Source organism: Myxine glutinosa, chromosome 3, assembly GCF_964187855.1.
Source record: "Myxine glutinosa chromosome 3, kmMyxGlut1.1, whole genome shotgun sequence".
Taxonomy (NCBI): domain Eukaryota; kingdom Metazoa; phylum Chordata; class Myxini; order Myxiniformes; family Myxinidae; genus Myxine; species Myxine glutinosa.
This window is the reverse complement of record NC_136263.1, coordinates 186697544-186720884: the sequence shown is the minus strand read 5'-3', so window position 1 is coordinate 186720884 and position 23341 is coordinate 186697544. Positions and strand designations below refer to the sequence as shown.

General features: G+C 46.7%; 1 protein-coding gene across 2 annotated transcripts in view; it reads left to right on the top strand.

The window, feature by feature from the left end:
- Positions 1-18397, top strand: part of LOC137422978 (uncharacterized) — a 244669-nt gene extending 226272 nt beyond the window's left edge. The window contains exons 11-13 of one of the 2 annotated variants that reach the window (XM_078774864.1): positions 8358-8430; positions 16581-16619; positions 16913-18397. In XM_078774864.1, coding sequence (XP_078630990.1) covers positions 8358-8430; positions 16581-16619; positions 16913-16972 — 172 coding nt within the window. In that variant the 3' untranslated portion in view covers positions 16973-18397. The remainder of the gene's footprint in view (positions 1-8357; positions 8431-16580; positions 16620-16912) is intronic. The other variant, XM_078774865.1, reaches the window with a different exon arrangement.
- Positions 18398-23341: the final 4944 nt, after the last annotated feature.

The following is a 23341-nucleotide window of genomic DNA, read 5'->3' as shown; positions in this document are numbered from 1 at the left end:
TTTATTTAGCCCAAATTTTGGACACCAATTGTGTTAGTACGGTAACAATTGGTGTCGGGAGTGAGATTCGAGGCCCGACCAAATTTTGAAAAAAAAAAAAAGGAATAGAGGAAAAAAAAAAAAATTTGGTCAAAATTTGGAGCGGCCGAAATTCGTTTTGTTTTACAAAACCCGAATTTTGAAAGTCGCGCTATGGCGGATCAAGACGGCTGGGGTCCGGTAGGGGAGAGTGAAGCAGGGTCGGTCCAGGACCAAATTGAGACACGTGAGGAGAGCGAAACAGCGGGGGTAGCAAACGCACAAAATGGCGCCTCGCTGGTCACCGCGCCCGCGACCGTAGCAGCGCCGCCGATGGATTGGGGCCTATTTATGGAACAAATAAAGGCGCTCATGGTCCAGACAAGTGAAGACCTGAGGAATGACTTGGGAAACCAAATGGGGGTAATGGGGAACCGGATGGATGCTCAGGGTGAGCGATTGGAGGGCCAAATGAGGGTTGATAGTGGGCGATTAGAGGGCCAAATGAGGGGTACCGGTGAGGGATTAGAAAAGAAATTTGAGGGGTTAGACAACGGGATAAAAGAGGTGAAACATGGGTTAGAGGGGGTAGAAAATAGAATGGCTGCCCAGGAGAATCAGATAGAGGGAGTGAAAAATGGGTTAGAGGGGTTAGAAAACAGTATGGAAGGCAAATTGAGGGACATGAGGGACCAAGCGGAAAGGGAAGTTAAACAAATGGAGCAGCAGATAGAGGGGGTCAGAATGGGGGTAGAAACCAAACTGGATGCTCACAGGGAGGAAATGGAGCAGATGAGGGTGGCATCTGGGCAGGAGATGCAAGTGATGGGAGAGGAGATCAGAAGAGGAGTGAGTGAGGAGGTCGGAGGAGTGCGCGAGGAGGTGAGGCACTGTAAGGAGCACATGGAGAAGGAGGTGAGAAAGGGGACTGTAAAGTTACAGGGGGGCATAGAGGTCCTGACGCAGGAGGTGGAACAGCTGACGGAGGGACAAAAAGAACTAACGGAGCAGGTTCAAAGGAACACTGCGGTATTAGGAGGGTTAAAAGTGACACAGAAAGAACTAAAAGACGACTTGATAGCGACGAAGAGGGAATGTCAGATGGTACGTGAGGGACTGACAACGAGGTTGGACGAGGTGATAGAGGTAATGGAGACGAAGGACCGGCAGGTGAGGACGCACATGGAAACGGTCAAGGTAGCCTTAGAGGATGAGCTTGAGGAGACGTACCGGGGAATAAAAGAGGTGAAGCACAAATTAGAAGAAGTGGAAGAAGGGGTGAGCGAAATTAAGAAGCGACGGAGAGGGGATAACAAAGAGATAAAAGAGGAGATAAAAGAATTGGTCCAAAGTCTGTGTTTGGATCGTGATGTGCTCGTTAACCGGATGAGGGATTCGCAGGTGATGGAGGAGAAGCGAAGAGGAAGAGGACCCGGTGTAAGTGGTGACCAATATGGTCGTGCGTATGATGCGCCAGGTGATTTAAGAGGCTTGGGGGTCGAGATAGACCCGGGTGTTCGTGAGAGGCCACTGGTGAAGTGTGCGACAGGTCTGGTGTGCGAAAAAGGAGGTGTGCGAGGAAGTCCGACTCTGGGGTGCCTGAGGAAAGAGTGCGCTGTCAAAGGCAAGGAAGAATGCACACCTGTGGGGAGTGTTACAGAGGGTGTAACGCAAGAGTGTGCGCGAGAAAGGTGTGTGACGGACAGGTGCATGAGGAAAGAGTGCGCTGTCAGAAGTAAGGAAGAGTGTCCACCTGTGGTGAGTGTTACAGAGGGTGTAACGGGAGAGTGTGCGCGAGAAAGGTGTGTGACGGACAGGTGCATGAGGAAAGAGTGCGCTGTCAAGAGTAAGGGTGAGTGCGCTGTCAAGAATGGTGGTGAGAGTATTGAGAGTGACAAGGAGAGTGAGTTGGTTGTGACAGGTGAGCGAGGATGTACACCTGGGATGGAAGGATGCACACCTGGAATGGTAGAGCGTGAGTGGGAATGCACGCTGGAGTTGGTGGTGAGGCACATGGTTGGGTGTGCGAATGAGGGCACACCTGTGATTGTCACAGAGGGGGTGACCGAGGAGGGGGCGCGAAGCGGTGTATTGGTGAGGTGTGCGAGCAACGAATGTGTGCCAAAGTGTTCGGTGGTCAGGTGTGTGACCAAGGCTGTGAGTGGAATGGGTGTACCTGGGTGTGTAAGGAAAGGTACGAGGAGCATGGGCACAGCTGGATGTGTGAGCAAGGAACGGGCTGCGGGGTGTAAGCGTCCAGGTGAAGCATCGACGTTAGACGGGGTAGAGTGTAGAACGACTTATAGCCGAATCGGGCCCTCGGTGCGTGCCGGGCCTCGCTTTGAACGGCCGCGTCCGTGCTCCACTAGGCGGAGCTGGCAGCCCGATAGAAAGGGTCGTCATGGCGACCACTTTTTGGTGAGACGTGCCGGCAGGTCGAGAGCGGGACATTGGATGGCTCCGTGCCGAGATGGTGCGTGGGATCTCGGCACGGGTAAGCCCCCGTCCCTGCCCCGAATGCCGGACGCATCCAGCCGCCGGCACAAAACAACCAGTATCCATTGCTTGGCTTTACGAAGCCGGGCTTTGGACAGGAATTGGCGCACCGAGAGGCATTAGTGAGTAGACTGGGTGATGAGGTTAGTGTTTTGGCCCCAAAATTAGAGAAAAACAAAATTTGATGATTGGCAAAGGATTGGCAGAGTGATGATTGGTAATGGTACAGTGATTGGCAGATGATTGGCAAATTTTTAATTTGTTGAAATTTGATGTGCAAAATTGGTAGTGAGAGACCCCCGATGTGGTGGGATGGCATCCCTGCCACCCTTCCCATGTAGGGGGCAAAGGAGCAATAGTTTATGGGGTGTATGGCAGTGAAAACTAGCCCGGGTGGGTTAGGTTATATTGTAGGGATCTAGAAGAGATTGACATTAGGTAACGTTAAGTTTAGTTAGTGACTGATACCTGTAGTGGGGACGCAGGTAGTTTAGGGTGGTTGATAATGACGAGGGAGCGCAATAGTTTAAAGGGACGGCTGGGGAGCGCAAGTTTCAGAGGGGAGTAGTTAGCTGAGATGATGCCGTGTGTGTGAGGATTGAACAGGTGTGATTGCACAGGTGTGCAATTGAACAGGTGTGATTGCACAGGTGTGCAACTGGACGGGTGTGTGGAGCAATGCATGAGTAGTGAGTGTGGTGGATCAGCGCGAATGCGCTTGGGGAGAGAAGGGTGCAGGCGGCACCAAGAATGAGAGCACAGGTGTGCAGGTACAGGTGTGTGGAGAGAGTTGGAGTAAGGGGTATGGAGTGGTGTGTATGGTGCGAAGGTGTGGATGGGGGAAGAGTGGACCCTTTTCACGAGTACCCGGGGCGGGTAGTGTAAGTGTTAGGTAGAGGGTACAGGTAAATTGTGGTTGGATATTGGCATCTGTGGTGCGGTTGCAGAATGGTGTTGTGGATGGGTGCATTAGTGTTGTGGAAATGGCTGGGCGTGTAGCCTGTTAGTGTGTGTAGTTGGTTGGGCACTCCACCACTGTGAGGATGTCGGCCAGGTGAGGCCGCAGGTGGGCTCTGGGAGCCGGTAGTTGTGAGTGGGTGCCTGAGGATCCCGGGTGTGGATCGGGCAGCCCAGTGCCAGAGAGGGCACGGAGTGGGGAGAGCGCCAGAGGGCCTTCCCCAGGTAGATAGGTTAGGGTAAGGAGCAGGTAAGCTCGGAGGCAACTGCAGTGGTGGAGGTGTGCAGGTGGGTAGACCCACTGGGAGAGGTACACGCCACAGCCCAGAAATTGTGCGAGGGCACCGGGAGATGAATCGGGGGAGTGAGACCCCAAATTGAAGAGCACCACAGTCTGGCCAATGGGAATTGGTTTTTAGAACCAATAGTGTAAGAGGGCCAATGGTTTGGCCGGAGAAAGACCCCGGGTAGTGTAAAGTTGTAAAGTCATTTAGGAAATAGTTAGGATTGATGAACCTGTCGCACCATACGCAGCCACTTACCTGAGGTGATGATGATGACTCCACACCTGTGTTTCCTTTGTTTTGTGCAGAAGTAAGGATTGCTGTGAGGATTTGTGAGACGCATCACGACGTGGATGAGACATTGGAGTGATTCCATCTCTCCCTCCCTAGGAGGGACTGATGTTGAATTGGTAATGGCAAATTTTGATGTTGAGTTGGAGATGGCAAATTTTGATGAGAGTTGAAAATGGCAAATTTGATTGGTTAGGAGGGAGAGAAGACGAATTTGGTTTATGGGAGGAACGGGGAAGACAGTAGGGATGTTTGTTGATTTGTAAAGTAGATGTTTATGGGTAGTGTTGTGTTGTGTGGATACAGTAAGGGGTAAGGGAGGGGCCATGTAGGTTACCTGGTGGGGGGGGGGGCGTACGATAGGAACGTACCTGTCTCACCTGGTTCCCATGTGCCCCCAGTGTGCATCACCTTACATTGCGTGCACTTTTGCGCCCTTACCACCTTACTCACTTGTCTGCTTCTTTTGTCTCCCACCTCCGAGGATCTGGCTTTGGGGTAGAGAGAGAGAGGAAAGAGAGGTGCTGGCTGCGCAGTTGTGGGCCTGCACTTTCGCTGTTTGCTGCCGGGATCGATACACCATATGGACCGCAATGTTTGTGGCCACCCACAATGGACCGCAGTTCGTTTGCGGCCAAGCACCACCCGGGGATGGACCTATGGGTCAACGTGGCACCTATGCCATACAGGTGAACCACTAATAGTTAACACCACTGAAGGCCACACGAAGAGCAAGAGACACCTGCAGGGTTAGGGGTTGTCGCATTTATTTTTAATCATTGAACAATGGTGACTGCACCGATTGGTGGTGGGGTGGTGCTTTTGATGCTGGGATGGGGTGCTCTGCACGTTATTAAAGGCCGTCGGCCACAGAGCACTCGTGGGTTGGTGTATCGATGTTGGCAAGCGCGCTCTCTCTATGCATAACATCTGCATGTGTTCCTCCAAAAACAGGTCCTGGATCGTAGTGTAGATATCAGCGTAATCTTGTAAATAATGCTCCCTACCGGCTGTATGTTTAGTTGAGGATTCTTTCCGGATTCGGTTATCCTGTGGGTGTGTTTCTGTGAGGAGAAGGGTGCAACGTCGCAGGGGGACATATTTACTCATTTGTGAATATCTGTAAAACTGTCGCACTCAGGGTAGAGTTAATAGTAGAGGGAACTACATTGCGTGCCACACTAAAGTAGGTAAAAATTTATCGGGTCGGGACGCCCCGAGGGTAGAGAAGGGTGCAATGTTGCGAATATGGAATTTGGCCTCCATATCCGCTTGTAAATATTCCCCTATTTTCTCCAATACTCCCCAACTTTCCCCAATCCCCCATTCCCTAGTCCCATTGCATGTAAACAACAATCAGTAGAGCCGACCTTCCCCTTATTCCCCCATTAAATGTCGTGCCCAGGTCCACCGCACCACACGTAGACAACTTTCGGACATCTTCCTAGTTATTCTTAATCTATGTCAGTTAAGGCCTCGTTTCCATTAATTATGACTCTTCGTTGCACCAGAATGTGATTATATGGCATCAGTAGTGAGTTTAGGACCTTTCCCATACCTCCTCCCATCTTCTTCCCCAAACAACAACAATAACAACAACTACAACAACAATTACAACTACAACTACGACTACAACAACAGAGGGGCGGGGAGTGTGCGTCCTCACACCGGCTCAGTTACCCGCCATGACCATGCGCTCCACGGCGTTACCCCGAAGGGGCTGGCTGTCAGCTCCTCGTCAGGGGCGGAGCCAGTAACCCCCCCACGCACCCAATGAGAAGCAACGTGCCGATTCCATCTGGGGCGGCGCTAACGAGCCGAGGGCGTGTCACTCCCCGCCGGATATACGCGGCCCCGCGCCGGATGTGACGTCAGATGCGCCTCAGCTTGGAGAGAGAAGCCACCGCCACCCCCAGCGCGACGATACCTCCCCGCATCTTTGGACCGGACCGGACCGTACTGTACCCTGCCCCGAGCCCAGGAGGACCTGGAGCCATCGATACCCGCTTTCCTGTCATCAACCCCCGTGTGAGTCAGCCGTTGTCCCGTTTGTCTGTCGTCTGTCCGGGGTTAATATAAGAGTGTGTCTAAGTGCCTGTCTTTCTGTGATTATACCTCTAGCCCCTGTAATCTGACCTTTCCGTACGAATATAATCTCCTCCGGAGGTCTTGAGAATTGAAACATTGGTGTCGTATTGTGTTATTGTAATCCAGCCGGGTGTCTTCTTTTTCTTATTGAGCCAGCATCGCGCGACTAGTCAACGTTCGGGCACAATCGGGTAACTTGTGCAGACGTGGTCATACCATAAAACCGCTCGGTAAATAACATCCAAGCCACGTCTGTAACAATATGTATGTATATATATGTATATATATATATGTATATATATGTATATATATATATATATATATATATGTATATATATGTATATATATATATATATATATATATATATGTATATATATATATATATATATATATATATATATATATATATATATATATATATTCCTAGCAGAAGTACAGGGGAGGGGAGGGGGAAGGGGAGGGGAGGGGAGGGGGAAGGGGAGGGGAGGGGAGGGGGAAGGGGAGGGGAGGGGGGAGGGGGAAGGGGAGGGGAGGGGGAAGGGAAGGGGAGGGGAGGGGAGGGGAACGGGGGGAGAGCGAGTCCCTTGGTAAAGTGAGCGATTTTTTTTGTTCATAGCGTCATAGCAATTTTTTTTTGTCATAGCGTCATAGCGATTTTTTGCGTCATCGCGTCATATCGTTCATAGCGTCATAGCGATTTTTTTTTTCATAGCGTCATCACGTGATCGCTCTGAGCGAATCAGCGCCCACCTGCTCTGATTCCGTTGATTCCGTGCGCTGAAATGCGCTGAGGTAAATATGAATAAAAAATATGGATCGTCAAATATTTTGAGTTCGGCCATGTTCGTCCCAGGCTCAATGGCCATGTCTATGCCAAATATCAAGCACGTAAGCCTCTCCGTTTAGGAGTCTATCGGTAACATTACACACACACACACACACACACACACACACACACACACACACACACACACACACACACACACACACACACACACACACACACACACAGTGTTTTATATATATATATACACAAAGAATTAAGTTAAGCACCCCCCCCGTTTTTTTACAACCTCGCACATTACAAGTTTGTTGTCGTCAAAACAGTGTAATATACCCATGATATTGCTATATTTTCTGGAGAAGTGATATTATGGTCACATAAAAACATAACAATCATGCCGTTTTCAATATTTTATTCTGAATAATTTAAGGTGAAATTTTTTGGGAATTTTAGGCATATTTTCACCTCAATTTAAGTATGGAGCTATAGGTCCATCACGGACAGTGTGGATGACGTTTATGTTTTCTAACGTACAGTCATTGTTCTGAGAAGACCTCTAGCGATCTTTGCGTCAATAACGTGTGTAGGACCCACGTGATCGGATCACTGACGCAACCAATCACTTTTTTTCACTTTGATCACTCAATTTCATCAATGGATAATTGCTAATGTCATACCAATCATTATTTGATCTCACATACCTTAGAATATATGCCAATGTATACATATACACAAAGAATATATATTAGGGGGTGCCTACCTTAATTCGTTGTGTAGGGGTGCTTAACTTAATTCTTTGTGTATAGATATATATAATCTATACTATGTGTGCTCCTCTGAGTTATGGACATGTCTTTATTGGTGTTGGCCTAATTTTATATATATATATATATATCAGTCACTATGCGACCCCCATATCATCAGTGGAGAACCGCCAGCAAGGTGTCCCATACAGCTGCTGCTGCACCTTGCTGGGAGCGATGAGCACCGCCTGCCACACGGTAACGTTATCTCTGGTATCCACTCATCATATGGAGTCGACCTGGTTGCGGTTGGGAGGCTGGCTTGTATATTTAGTGTTGGCCTAATGGTTAGGGTGGCTGGCTTGGGATCCGAAGGTCCTGAGTTTGAATCCCATTGAATTAATGCCAGGTGTGGTTGACTCAGTCTGTCATCCTTCCGAGGTTGGCAAAATGAGTACCAGATAACTGGTTATAGAGAGGCATTGCATCAGCGGCAGACGCGCCCACTGAAAATGATGCAACCAGTAGCTGGGTGGCTGCACATGCACCACCCACATTTCCCTAATTCCTATAAACGAGCCCTTCTACGAGCCATTTTTTGTTAAACATCGGGAAAAAAAAAAATCATTCTTCTCTTGTATTAATGTTACATTGTTATCTTCCTTTTCCAATGGTCCGGTGAATATGGGTGCAAGGACTTCAAGCTGGCTACAGATGCAGTCAAAACGCGTCGCCTCAAGCTGCAAGCCCATCGTACCAAGCACGAAGGTCATTGTGCACATTCCACCACAGTCACCTGTATTTACCCTACCCTTCTTTATTTAAACAACAACAATAAAAAAGACAAAAATCGTGTCGACTGTGAAGATCAATGTGTTCAGATTGGGAGACAATCACATGGAAATAGTGGAAAATTTATTCTTCCTTAGGTTATAAGATTGAATTGAATGGAGTATGTGGAGGAGAAATGAATAAACAGTGTGTGTTGGGGAGAACAGCACACACTGAAATGTGGGGATTACAAGGATCTGGAAACACAAAATTGTGACAATACAGTCACGTGAAAAAGTAAGTACACCCCATGTGAAGTTTTGACTTTTTCAACATATTTCAACATACAGCTATTTGATCTTCATTTCAACAATATTGACAGATAAAGGTGATGTAATATAACAAATATCATGAAACATTTACATTTTGTAGTCCTTTGTATAATTTAAATAAACATAAATGCAAATTTCGCATGTGGAAAAAGTAAGTACACCCCTACATTTATCACTACTTCAAATACCTAAAATTAGAATCAGGCGTACCAGCTCAGGTGCAAATGATTAGAACATCGTCAGAGAGGATCTTGGAGGAACCTGTCTTATTTAAACCTCAGACATTTGGTTTCGTTTGCTCTTTGTTGTTGTGTGCGGCGTCACCATGCCTAGATCAAAAGAGGTTATAGATGAAGGAGGTTATAGATGAGGTCAGAAAGAAGGTTATAGATGCCTACGAGTCGAGGAAGGGATTTCAAAAGATCTCCAAACAATTTGAAATCAATCATTCGACTGTCCGGAAGATCATCGACAAGTGGAGAAGATTCCAAACAACTGCCAACCTGTTCAGGCCAGGCCGCCCCAGCAAGTTCAGCCCGAGAGCAGACCGCAAGATGCTGAAAGAAGTCTCTAAGAACCCCAGAATGTCATCACGGGACCTACAGGTAGCTCTTGCCACTGTTGATGTCAAAGTGCACGAGTCTACCATTAGAAAGAGGCTGCACAAATTTGATCTACATGGGAGGTGTGCCAGGAGGAAACCTTTGCTGTCCAGAAAGAACATCTCATGCTGTCCAGAAAGAACAGATCTCGCGAGATCTCGGAGACGGTGGGAGGGATTTTCGAAGCTCCACACGGTCTCCATGTTTTTCGAAGTTAAGTCTGTTCACAATTGTATTTTGTCGAAACTGTATTTATCTTTCGGTGTGTGAAGTTATTGTGTGCAACTTTGGTTGTTTCTCGGTGTTTATCTTTCATAAATTGATCGTCTGTTTGCCGTGTCGTGTCTTGAGGCCTTGTACAGTGTGCACTGTACAACCTTGAGGCTTTGTTTTTCTCTCAGCGGTCCGTCGTTTGTGATCCAATAACTTTCGTTCTCTGCATTCCCAGGCTTTTCACCCATAGCCTACTTCCTTGTGTAAATCTCAACTCAAAAAAAAAAAAAAAAAAAAACAAAAAAAAAACCACATTTCCTTCTCTGTTCTCATTCGTTTATTCATTCTTATTCGTTCGTTCGTTCTTCGACCACGTGTTTCTCCCCCATTTCCCCAGATAGTTTTCACTCATTAACCTTCAATGTTTACACTTTCCCCTCAAGTTATGTATTCCGTCATATTTTATAACACCTTTTTCTTCTTCTTCTTTAAAAGGCTGCTTTCGACTTGCTCACCAAATCAATTCATCCCAAAAAAAATATCCATCTCCTATAGTGCCTTTTTTCTACATTCCCTAAACTCTCCTGCACTCCATCCTCCATCCAGCGTCCTTAAACGTATTTTTAACTCGAAGGTCACAAGAAACTCATTTTGCAATAAATGTTCGTTTCCCATAAATCGTACACTTTCAAAAATCCAATCTCACCCCTCCCCTCCAAATCTTCCCCATAACCCCTCCCCTCCAAATCTTCCCCATCACCCCTCCCCTCCAAATCTTCCCCATCACCCATCCCTTTCAAATCTCCCCCCTTGCCCCCTCCCTCCTAAACTACCCCCTCACCCCTCCCCGCCAAGACGCCCCCTCGCCCCTCCCCTCCTAGACTCCTGCCTCACCCCTCCCCTCCAAATCTCCCCCATATCCCATCCCTTTCAAATCCCTCCCCTTGTCCCTTCCCTCCCAAACTCCCCCCTCACCCCTCCCCTTCAAATCTCCCCACCCTCATTGCTTCTCAATTTCCCCCCTCTCACTCCCCCTCCTCAAAGCGTCCTCCCCGCTTCTTCCCCCTTCAAACTCTCACCTCCATCTCCCCCAACCTTCTGCCTCGCTCTTCCCCCTCCTCAAATAACACCTCATTGTGGCTCACCCAATCACCATCAAACCTTTTGTCCACCCCATCCTTCCCTTTCTCCGAGCCATTCTGAAATCTCTGACACACCTTCAACAGCTCTCCCTATCTCTTCCACCTCTTCCACATCTTACCCTACCCCTCCTCCCCCCTGTTCTGTATCTGATGCTCCCCCTTCCTCTTCATTAACGGTATGGACCTCAAACATCCGGGGCCTTCGTTCAAACTTAACTGATCTCTCCATACAGGTTGCTTCTGTCAAACCAGACGTGATCTGCTTAACAGAAACTTTCCTCCTTTATGATGTCTCTGATTCCATAGTATCTCTCCCGGGCTACTCCCTCCTCCGGTATGATAGACCTGAGCCTCGTCCTGGAGGCGGGGTTGCTATCTTTATCAAAAACTCTCTTCCTCACTCGCCCTGCACTGCACTCTCTCCACCTCACCCCCAGGAATACCTCTGGCTACGGCTTCCCCTTCGCTCCCACCTCTTGTTCATATGTGTGTTGTACCGTCCACCAAACAGTGATGACTCCATCTACATCTCGCTGTCTGATGATATGGACCAACTTCTATCTACTCATCCCAACTCTCTCTTCCTCATATGTGGTGATTTCAATTGTCACCATGCCAGTTGGCTGGGTGTGGGTACCTCTCTCACCAGCCATGGCTCTTCAGCAAAGGACTTCTGCGACTCACTGGGACTGACACAATCTGTCAATTTCCCGACCCGGATCTCAGTCAACGGAACATCTTCTCTTCTGGACTTGGTTATGACTAACTTCCCTGAAAATGTCTGCTGCTCTTCTTCTGCTCCGATCGGATCATCTGATCATGTCCTTGTTAAAGTGGACATCTCTCTGACCATCCTCAGGGAGCCTGCTCAGCGTCGACGAGTCTGGCATTTCACTCAGGCCAACTGGCACGGTCTTCAAGCAGCCATCAATCATCTGGACTGGTCTCCCATCTCTACCACCTCTGACATCAACTCATCCTGGGAATTCTTCCAAAGTAAATTGCTCTCTCTCATGCACAGACTTATCCCATCTCGTCTTCAGTTGTCATACCCTTCCCTCCCGTCCATGGTACACGGAATCTTGTGGTGAGGCTGTTGCCCAGAAACAACTTGCCTTCGTCTCCTGGAAAGCAAATCCAACGGAAGGAAATCTCATTTCCTTTCACAAAGCCCGAAACAAGTGTGTGTCCACCCTCAGGAGAGCCAGGAAACAATATCTCTCCATTCTCAAGACCGAACTCTCTTATCTGTCTCCCTCTTCCAAATCCTGGTGGCGTCTGGTCAAATCCGTTTCTGGTGTTTGTTCCCCCTCCATCCCCTCCCTTACCTCAAACGGCTACACAGCTGACTCCGCACGTGAAAAAGCTGAATGCCTCAACTCTGTGTTTGCCTCTAAATCTTGTGTCCCAAACCCATCCCTCTCTGTACCCACCATACCCAGTCGTACCCTGCTGCTCCTGGACTCCGTGTCCTTTCCTCCTGACAAGGTGGAAAAGTTTCTGTCAACCCTCGACTCTGATTCTGCAACTGGACCCGACGGCATCAGCCCACGGGTCCTAAAATCCTGCTCTGCCGCTCTATCTCACCCTCTCTCTGTTCTCTTCACCCTCTCTTTTGCTCAAGGTCAACTGCCATCTGCTTGGAAATCAGCCAACATCACCGCTTTGCACAAAAAAGGTGCAAAAACAGATCCTAGCAACTACAGACCAATCAGCCTTCTCCCAATTATCAGCAAAGTCATGGAATCCATCATTGCTTCGGATATGAAATCTTTCCTCTTCTCCAATGGCTTGATCTCTGATCATCAATTTGGTTTCAGACCAGGTCACTCTACTCTGGACATGCTGCTTCTGCTGTCTCAACAATGGATGGAGGTCCTCAATGCCAAACAGGAAATTAGAGCTGTCTCCCTCGACATATCACGTGCCTTCGACACGGTCTGGCACCCCGCTCTGCTCACCAAACTCTCCTCCTTTGGTATCCATGGAAATCTCCACGCATGGCTGGCGGACTTCCTCTCTAGTCGTCGTCAACGTGTGGCCCTGAATGGGTTTCTCTCATCTCCTCTTCCTGTTCAGGCTGGAGTTCCCCAAGGCAGTGTTCTGGGCCCCGTGCTTTTTCTGGTCTTCATCAATGATCTCTCTGACTCTCTCGAAAATCCTCTCTATCTCTTTGCTGATGACTCCACTCTCTGCCGCTCCATTCCTCTTCCCTCAGATCGGCAGTCTGCTGCCTCCTCACTCTCTGAAGACCTGGACAAAATCACAGACTGGTCAAACAAGTGGAACATGTCTTTCAATCCTGACAAATCTCACACTCTTACTATGTCTCTCCGAAAAGATCGACTGGACAACCCTCCCATCTACTTTCTCAACAATCCTCTCCAAGAAGTTCTGTCGCTCAAGATTTTGGGTCTCACTATCTGCCATGATCTTTCTTGGGAAAACCACATTTCCAAGCTGGCCTCCAAAGCCAGTCGCCGACTGGGCATCCTCCGTCGTGCGAAGTCCTTCCTCGGCACACCTGAGCTCCTCACCACATACAAGGCTTTCATCCGCAGCTCAATGGAATACTGTTCTCCCCTATGGGCCGGTGGTCCTGCCTCACACCTAGCTCGGCTTCACGCTGTTGAAACCAAAGCTTTCAGAATTATTGGAATCTCCCGCGATGAAGCTATCTCTGAGGGCCTTTCACTCACTCACCGCAGGCAGGTAGGTGGTCTTTCTGTCTTCTACCGACTCCTCTCCGGCCTTGCACCCCCAGCTCTCTCTGTGCTCTGTCCCCCAAATATTCCTACAGGTCGCACAAGATCTGCCAGCAACCCTCTGATGGTTAAACTGCCGAAATCTCGGCTCTCTGCTCACCTTCACTCTTTCATTCCTATTTTCTCCCGCCTCTGGAACAAACTCCCTCACTCCCTTCAATCCCACTCCTCCCTCCAGGTCTTTAAAACAGCTGTTCACCACCATCTCTTATCTTCCCCCATCCAAAACCTTGATCTTTTCTACCCCCGCTAATTCACCCCAGATCCACCTTGTTTGAAATTCCAACTTCTTTCCTGGAAGTCCTGGCAGTGTCCATATGTTTTATACCTCTCCCACCGCCCCCTTCCCATGCCCCCCCCCCCCAAAGCCCTCGCCCTCTCTCAGATCTCTCGATGTCTCCATGTCTCTCGGTCCCTGCTCTCAAATGTTGTGTTTGTGTCCTTCCCCCTCTCTCCCCATCTTGTCTACCGCTCCCGATGTTATATGTTTTATGTGTCGGTTTGTCTTTCTGTGTGATTAATGTTCGCTCTTTCACGAGCCTCGATCTTGTATACAAAAAAAAACAAAAAAAAAAAACATCGGGGCAAGACTAAAGTTTGCCAATGAACACCTAGGCAAAGACCAGCACTTCTGGAACAAAGGTAGAGCTATTTGGCCACAGAACCAGAAGACATGCTTGGTGAAAACCAAAGACAGCATTTCACCACAAGAACCTGATACCAACTGTAAAGCAAGGTGGTGGAAATATTATGGTTTGGGGCTGCTTTGCTGCATCAGGGCCTGGGCAGCTCACCATCATAGAATCCACTATGAATTCTTCATTGTACCAGAGGGTGCTTGAGGATAATGTGAGGCCATCTGTCGGAAAGTTGAAGCTCAACCGACGGTGGACCTTGCAACATGACAATGACCCTAAACATACCAGTAAATCCACCAAGGAATGCCTGAAAAGAAAGAAATGGAGGGTTCTGGAATGGCTAAGTCAAAGCCCGGATCTAAATCCCATCGAGATGTTGTGGGGGGATTTGAAACGAGCTGTGCATGCAAGAAACCCCTCAAACATCGCACAGCTGAAAGAATTCTGCATGGAGGAGTGGGCAAAAATTTCTCCCAGTCGATGTCAGAGACTGGTAGACAGTTATAAGAAATGCCAACTTGAGGTTGTTTCTGCCATAGGGGGCAATACCACCTATTAGAGCCAAGGGTGTCTTTACTTTTTCCACATGCGAAATTTGCATTTATGTTTATTTAAATTATACAATGGACTACAAAATGTAAATGTTTCATGATATTTGTTATATTATATCACCTTTATCTATCAATATTGTTGAAATGAAGATCAAATAGCTGTATGTTGAAATATGTTGAAAAAGTCAAAACTTTACATGGGGTGTACTTACTTTTTCACGTGACTGTACGAACCAAGAGAAGGCTGGTGGATGCTCTGGTATTTCTAGTTGCGATGTATGGATGCATGTGAGTCATAGAAAGTGAAAAAGAGAGAAAGAAAGAATATTGCCAATTTTGAAATACTAATGGGTGCATTAGACAAAATTTTCATCGGTCTTCACCACCCTGTAACACACTTGCCTGCTGTACTGCTTGAGTGTTAGCTTACCTTCTTAGACCAGATGTGCTGGGGCTAGGGCGGGGATTACATGTTCGTTATTATTCTTGCCAAATGATACTATTATTATTATTATTGTTGTTAATATTATTGGTATTGATCTATGCTTTGCTACTATGTTATCATTAGTTACTTTTGGGTCCTTTGGGACTTTGTATTTTGTTTTGTTTTTGGGAGTCCTCTGGGTCATTTGGATTCTCTGGCTCATCTGGGTTGTTTGGGTCCTCGAGGTATGTTGGGTTTGTTTTGGGTCTTTGGGGTCATTTGAGTCCTTGGGGTATTTTTTGTTGGGTCCTCTGGGTCCTGTGGTTATTTTGGGTCATCTGGGTGTTTTGGATTGTCTGGGTCTTGAGGGTATTTTGGGGTCTAAAGGATCTTGGAGGTCTTTAAGGGTCTTCAAATATCGAAGGGGTCTCAGCAGTCTAAAGGGTTAAAAGGTACATTTCAATGGTACGTAATTAATTAAAAGACATACATAATAGACACAAAAGCATGACACACACACACACACCACACCACACCACACCACACCACACCACACCACACCACACCACACCACACCACACACCGTCCATTTATTGTAGATTGCGTTGGAGACTAATGTTGAAAATTCCATGGACTACAAGAACAACTAGAACGGCACTCGGTAGAGCGTATACCCTTCGTACAAAGCACGAACAGTTTCTTCGTGGCTGAACAGTTTGTTTTGTGTCCCAATGATGGGCAGGATCTGCATCCGGACCCTAACAAAAATCTAAATAGGTTGTTCCTGTCAGGCATCCAACTCGTCCCCCAAGTTTTGTCCAGATCCGTCCACAACCCTTTGAGATATCGTGACACTGAGAAGGATGGGAGTGCCAGAAGCAGAAGTTAAGTTGGTGGAAGGGATGTGCAAGGGAACGAAGGGAATTGTTTTGGTTGGTCTTGGAATGTCGGAGGAGTTAAATGTGAACATCGGTTTGAGGCAGGGAAGCGCTCTCAGCGCACTCCTGTTTATCATGGTGATAGAGCTGATAAGAAGGAAGGTAAACATGGAAGATATGCTGGGGTGGATATTGTATGCGGCTGATATTGGTTTTTGTCGTGGAGAGTGGAGAGTGGGTAGGAGATTCAGGAAGTACTGGGGGAGTGGAAGGAGGCATTTGAGAAACATGGACTGAAAATGAGCATGGAGAAGACTGAGGTGATGTGGGTTGGGCTGCAGAGAAAAGAAATGAATATCAGGTTGGAGGTGAAGGGGATTAGACAATGACATCGGTTTTGTACTTGTGAGGGGGGTGGGGGAGGGGGGGCGGTAAGTGACCGGGGATGGAAGACCAAGGCAGAGGTGTGGAGGAAGATTCAGGTGGGTGTGAAAGTGTGGAGGAGGGTGGAGGGTGTAATGGCTACATAAAGATATCAAAGAAATTGAAAGGAAAGGCTCTGATGTCGTGTGTAATGCCGGTCTACTTTTTCCGGCCTGCAGATTGTGGCACTGCCAGAGAGACAACAACAGAGGCTGCAGGTTTGCGAGAACAGCTGAGTCAGGAGGATTGTGGGAGTGAAGAGGGTGGATAGAGGGAGAATGGATGAACTGAGGGAGGAGATTTGTGTGCAGATGGGCTTGACAGGGTGACTGGTGAAATGCCGCCTGGAATGGGAAACGTGGCATTAGCTTGCAAAAAATTATCTGCAGTGGCCTACTCGGCCTGTTACATTGATGTTAATTGTTGTCTGTCATTTTCGATTTTAATTTATGTTTTTAACATGGTGTATATATATATTATCAACTTTTCCTGTGATTTCTTTGTTTTGCAGGTGAGCGTGTGTACCCAGTATGACCCTCAAGAGATCATCGTGCTTTCTGACTCTGACTGAGCAATGACCAAAGCCTGAATAAAGGCCAGCATGATAGTTGGCAAGTGTTGGAGGGAAAACTGGTGGGCACATCCGGTGGATGGTCGGCACGAACGACGGCTCACGATTTGAGCTTCGGTGGTTGAGGCGGGGCCTGGCTTTGAGCACAATTTGCGTAATGTTGAACTTTTTCAACCGCTGTCCTCGTTTTCTTTGTGAAGTGTTGGGACCCAAACGTTTCAACAACGAATGAAATGAATAATAATAAAATTTTTATAGCACAGCATCTTCAACGTACTAGCGTTTGTTGGTTCGAATATAAATCTTCCACCTTCTCGATCTTTTTATTGTACGTAATGATATTTTTATTTTTGCATTTGATAAAGTTTAATGCAACGTTGCATTGTTTTCAAAAAGAGAATCCGTCGTGGATATAGATCGAGGGGAGGTGGTGCTGGACGGGACCCGTCATGGTGTTCATCAAATGCATTGCTGAGGGTTCCATTTCGGAAAGAAATCCAGCTTTAATCCCCAAACCCGATTCGTGTCGCCACACGCTGTGATTCATCAAGGGGAGCTAAGGACCAGACTGGACGAAGTTTGACAAAAACTTTTTGTCACTTTTGCTTTATTTCCAACTGCTATGCTGCACTGTCAACATGGGGACAGTATCCAGCCCACGAATGGAAGGCCTCAAGTTTGGCCACCATTTTTTCTGCATTTGCTGGCACGTTAGTCACCTGGTTAAAACGAGAGACTTCTTGCTGCAATGCTTGTCCTTGTAATTCATCACCTTTGGGTTAGCTAAATGGAGGCTGTTTTTTGCAGGATGTTTGGACCTGCACGCTGTGCCAAGTCAAAGATGTCTGTTTTCCATGTACTTCATATTGTGATCTCATGTTTGCCTTGCCTAATCGTACGAAATTTTTTCCTTCCACTGAACATTCGTTTTTGCAGGTGTTTATGGGTGGGATGTCAGGTTTTGTTTTCTCCGTCACATTAATCGCACCATTGCGGCAAAACTAGATGGATAAGAGGAACTCCATTGACAAAGAAACTGCTGAATTGAGGAACTCGTGACTTCGTGCTTCGCCAAATTTGATGGCAACCTTCAAAGTAGGCAAGTCGAGGGATGATGGTTAGCGTTTTGTCGATGTCAACGTGTTGCTTTATCATATTGTCTTTTTTTTTGTGCATTGCAAAATAATTATTTGGAAGAGTAAAGTTCAGGAAATGTCATTCCCTCCAACTTGTTTTCTTTCTTCACTCACCTCTACCCCCCTCACACCCAGGTTATGTGATCCATGAATGTGACGTTGACCTTTTTTCAGGTTGCATTTTTTTTTCTTCTGGTTGCCCATTTTTACCACAGCCTTTGTGATGTACAGGCTTGTTTTCAGGACATTGTACAAAAATAAATAAAGCAAATAAGCAGGGTAACATTAACTCCATGTTTCATGTCCATTTTATTTGAGGTTAAGTAATCATTCTCATCTGAGATCCCCCTATCGGTCCAGAGATAGCATGGTTGCTGCCAATGATCTTGGTGTGGGATCTAGGAGTTTGATGACCCTCGCCTTTCTTGCTGAAAATGGGTAGTACCGTACTTTGGAATTGGGCCAATGGCCAGACCTTTTTGAAAGATAATGGGATGGCTGACCCGATGTCCTCTTACAGGATTGTACTCTCTATAGAGCACCATCATGGAAGTTTATTATAATATTGCGAGAAGGCCCCATTGACCCATCTTGGCTGTCCCCAGACTTGTTACAAAATTGTGAAAAAACACTTGTTAAAAATTGAAAATGTAGTTGCCGTTTTATTTTTAACTTTCTCTGGACCAGAGCTCTTCCACCAACATATAACCCTGATTAGTTTAAAGAAGCATTGCACAAGTTGAATGAGTTTCACAATTGAGAAAAAGAAAACCAAGGTAGAGTTGGGAAAACGAAAACCTTGAGGAAGGTCGTTGTCAGGGGTGTATCGACTGATCGAACAGCAAGTGTTTCGAAGAGACCAAGAAGCTTGTTTAAATTGCTATGCCTGTGGTACTCTAAACCCCAACGCATCAAAAGCTCAGGAGGGACCGATGACGTTGAAGGCGAAACAAAGCACAATAACATTCATTCGAACCTGCCATACAATTGGTGTTAATTAGCACAAGACCCATCGCTTCGGTGACGGATTTCATGAAAAGACAGCAAGTTGCACTTTGGATATCTGAGTTTCAATGAGGATGAGGATGTAAAATAAAGTGAAACACCTGAACATTTATGTCTCCGCCGACGAAGTCTATGTTTTCAGGTTGTCCGTCCGTCCATAATAGCTTTTCGTTACCGCGATAACTTTGGAATGGCTGACGAGATCTTGGTCAAACTTGGTACATGTATGTATAATGAGGTAAGGATGAACGAATTAGATTTTGGGGTCACGAGGTCAAAGGTCATGTTAGGTAAAAATCCTGTTACCACGGTAACTTGTTAACCAGCGATGGGATTCTGACCAAATTTGGCACAATTATGTAAAGATGGACTGGTTAGATTTGGGGGTCAAGAGATCAAAGGTCAAAGTCTGTAATATGTCTAACTTGAGAACGGCTGAAGTGATCCAATTCAAACTTGGTACAGGTATGTATAATGATGTAAAGATTAACTGATTACATTTTGGGGTCCCGAGGTCAAAGGTCATGTCAGGTAAAAATGTGATAACTTGAGAACAGCTGAATGGATTTAAATCAAACTTGGTAGAAGTATTACAATGATGTCATGTGGGTGGAGGCATATCAGTCGTTCTAGTTTTGAACATCGTGACGTTGAAGAGCGTCGTTCTCGTTTTAACATTGCTCTTGCTGTCATGGCTGTTGGTGTTCCTCCCATGATGGACTTTTTGTCCCCCGTCACACCGCGGAGCGAAAGGGGGACTTATGGTTTTCCCCTCCGTCCGTGTGTGCGTCCGTCCATCCGTGCGTGCGTAAGCGAAGGACCGAATTCTAATTTGGTGTGGGTGAAAAATGGGATGTCAACATAGAGAGTAACCCAGTTTTAGGACCGGCAGAGAAGATAACTGAGAAGGAAGTTGAGGAAGCGATAAAGGCAATGAAGAGTAGAAAAGCGGGAGGGCCGGCGGGAGTTGTGGGAGATATGTTGAAGGCAGCAGGAAGTTGGGGTGTGAAGAGAATGACAGATCTGTAATCTGGTGGTGAAAGAAGGCCGCATTCCAGTGGATTGGGAACTGAGTACCCTCGTCCCTCTATACAAGGGGAAAGGCGACCCTCGGGACTGTGGCTCGTATCGAGCGATAAAGTTATTGGAGCATGGAATGAAGGTATTGGAAAGGGTGTTGGAGAAGAGGATAAGGAAGAAAGTGAAGATCGACGAAATGCAGTTTGGATTTATGCCAGGAAGAGGAACGACAGACGCGCCTTTTTATTGTAAGGCAGTTGCAGGAGAAGTACATGGAGAAGAGGAAGAAGTTGTTTCTTGTGTTTGTTGATCTGGAGAAAGCATTCGATTGGGTTCCACGCGAAGTAGTGACATGGGTATTGAGGAAGTTAGGAGTGGAGGAATGGTTGATCAGAGTAGTGAAGGCAATGTACAAAAGAGCGCGCACAGCTGTAAGGACGAAGGACGGGAACAGTGGTGAGTTTGAGGTGAAGGTGGGAGTGCATCAGGGGTCGGTACTAAGTCCACTACTATTTGTAGCTGTGATGGAGGTGCTGGCTCAGAACGTAAAGGAGGGTTTACCATGGGAGTTGTTGTATGCAGATGATCTGGTGTTGATCGTGTAAAGTATGGATGGACTGAAGGAAAAGATGAACAAGTGGAAGGAATTTATGGAGACAAAAGGTCTGAAGGTGATTATTGGAAAGATGAAGGTGATGGCAAGTGGTAAAGCATGTGGTGAGGTGGAAAGAACTGGGAAGTGGCCGTGTGCTGTGTGCAGGAAGGGTGTCGGAGTGAACTCCATTCAATGTACAATGTGCGCTGAGTGGGTTCATCAACCAGTGTGGCAGCTACATTCAAATGTAAGGTGTGCACAGAGGGGGCTGCAGATGGAGGAAATGTTGAGTTGGATCTTGGAGATGGCGTTAAGCTGGAATATGTGAAAACATTTTGCTACCTTGGAGACATGCTGAATGGAGAAGGTGGATCAGACTCGGCAACGGTTGCTGGAGTGAGATGTGCATGGAAGAAGTTTCGGGAACTGAGTGGCTTGCTGATGAGGAGGGGAGTGTCGTTGAAGCTGACGGGAAAGGTGTGTGTTGCATGTGTGAGAAGTGTTATGATTTATGGGAGCAAGACATGGGTAATGAATGAAGAGCAGCAACGAAGGCTGGAAAGGGTGGAAATGCGAATGGTTCGGTGGATGTGTGGAGTATTGTTGAGAGAGAGGAAGACAAATGATGAATTGCGAAAGATTATGGGAATATTGCCTGTGATGGATGCTGTGAAGAGAAACAGGTTGAGATGGTTTGGTCATGTGTTGAGGAAGGATGAAAGTGACTGGTTGAGAAGAGTGATGGAAATGAATGTAGAAGGAAGTAGAGGACGGGGAAGACCGAGAAAGACTTGGCTAAAGATGGTGGAAGAAAAAATGCGGGCAAGGGGGTTAACAAGGGGAGATGCAGAAAATAGGGCAAAATGGAGAAGATTGTCATGGGGACCGCAAGGCTAACCCCTGCAGGGGAAATATCTAGCAGGGGAAATGGCCTTAAAATGCATGTTGTTGTTGTGTGGGTGCAACCCACGTCAAAATCCAAGATGGCCACCGCCATGTATGTCTGACGCCGTGTATGTCTGAACCTTTTGAGCAGAATATCTTGAAAAATAAGCGAAGTACCAACTTCTAATCTGGTGTGTGGGTGTATCTAGGCATAAGGAAGAACGCTATTGAAAATTGGGTCGTCACGTCAAAATTCAAGATGGCCACCACCATATATATGTCTGAACCTTGTGAGTGAAATATCTTGAAAAATAAGCGAAGTACCAACTTCTAATCTGGTGTGTGGGTGTATCTAGGCATAAGGAAGAACGCTATTGAAAATTGGGTCGTCACGTCAAAATTCAAGATGGCCACCACCATATATATGTCTGAACCTTGTGAGTGGAATATCTTGAAAAATAAGCGAAGTACCAACTTCTAATCTGGTGTGTAGGTGTATCTAGGCATAAGGAAGAACGCTATTGATTATTGGGTCGCCTTGCGTCTTCCACTTTGTCAACTCACATCATTTCACCGACGAGGGACCTAGGCGTAACGCTTGTATGTTTTTATATTGCTTCAAGAAGTATTACTATATATAAGGGTGTGTTCAAATGTGATGCCACCTCTTTGTATCCAAAACAGGTAAAGATATTTGAATGAGAAAGACATACTAACATCAATATTTATTCTACCGTGGTACATAATTATTTTTCAATGTAATCACCACTGTGGTCCACACATTTCAACCAACGTTCAAGTAGTTTTGTGATGTCACGTTAGAACTGCGTGCGTCCTGCTGACTTGATCAGCGCTTCACAGCGGTCTTGACATCGTAGGAAGAGAAATGTTCTCCACGTAAGGCGTTACTAAAGTTTGGGCAAGATATGAAAATCTGACGAAGGCGAGTCAGGGCTGGTGATCCTATGTGGTGGTCCTCCATTGACCATCTCTTACGCTTCGGATCGTCGTGGTGCACGCAACTCTCCTCTCCAGCTCTTCACAGCACTGACATGCTGCCCTCAGCCATCTTCACCAACGTAGCATTGACACCATGTCAGAATCACTTCATACCCAGTAGTGGGAAGAACTGATGTGCGGACTGTGCTTCGTTCCATTCGGAAGTCTTTACTTGTTTTGGCGAAAAATAATCTGAGGCACTTCACCAGGCCCTCGTATAATTTTTGTGCTCCTTCCGTGTTGCCATGCTTTACTTAGTTTACTCGAACAAAAGTTGTTGCTATTTCATAATCATAATGGTACCGTTAGATCCACCACATCGAGCTCCAATTGCTGTGAAAAGGTATCACGTATGAATAAATGGACACGACGTTTTGCAAGTTTGAAATTTGATTCAAACTAAATCGATTATTCGTTTTCCAACGGAACCATTTTTGTTCTATGACAGCAGGAACCCTTTAGATTAAAGCGTGACACACACTGCTCCTTATTGTAAAAGAAGATGAATGAATGAATGAATGATCGTTTTAAGGCCATTTTCCCCGCTATAGCGAGGGTTAGCCTTGTGGGCCCCATGACAGTCATGGTTCCCTGTTTGAGGCAATGTATTTATGGCCGGATGCCCTTCCTGACGCCAACCCTTAGTCGCCTCTTACGATGCGCAGGGATACGGTGTACCTATTCTAAGCAGGGGTACACACCGGGATCATTCATCCCAGCAAGCTGGTA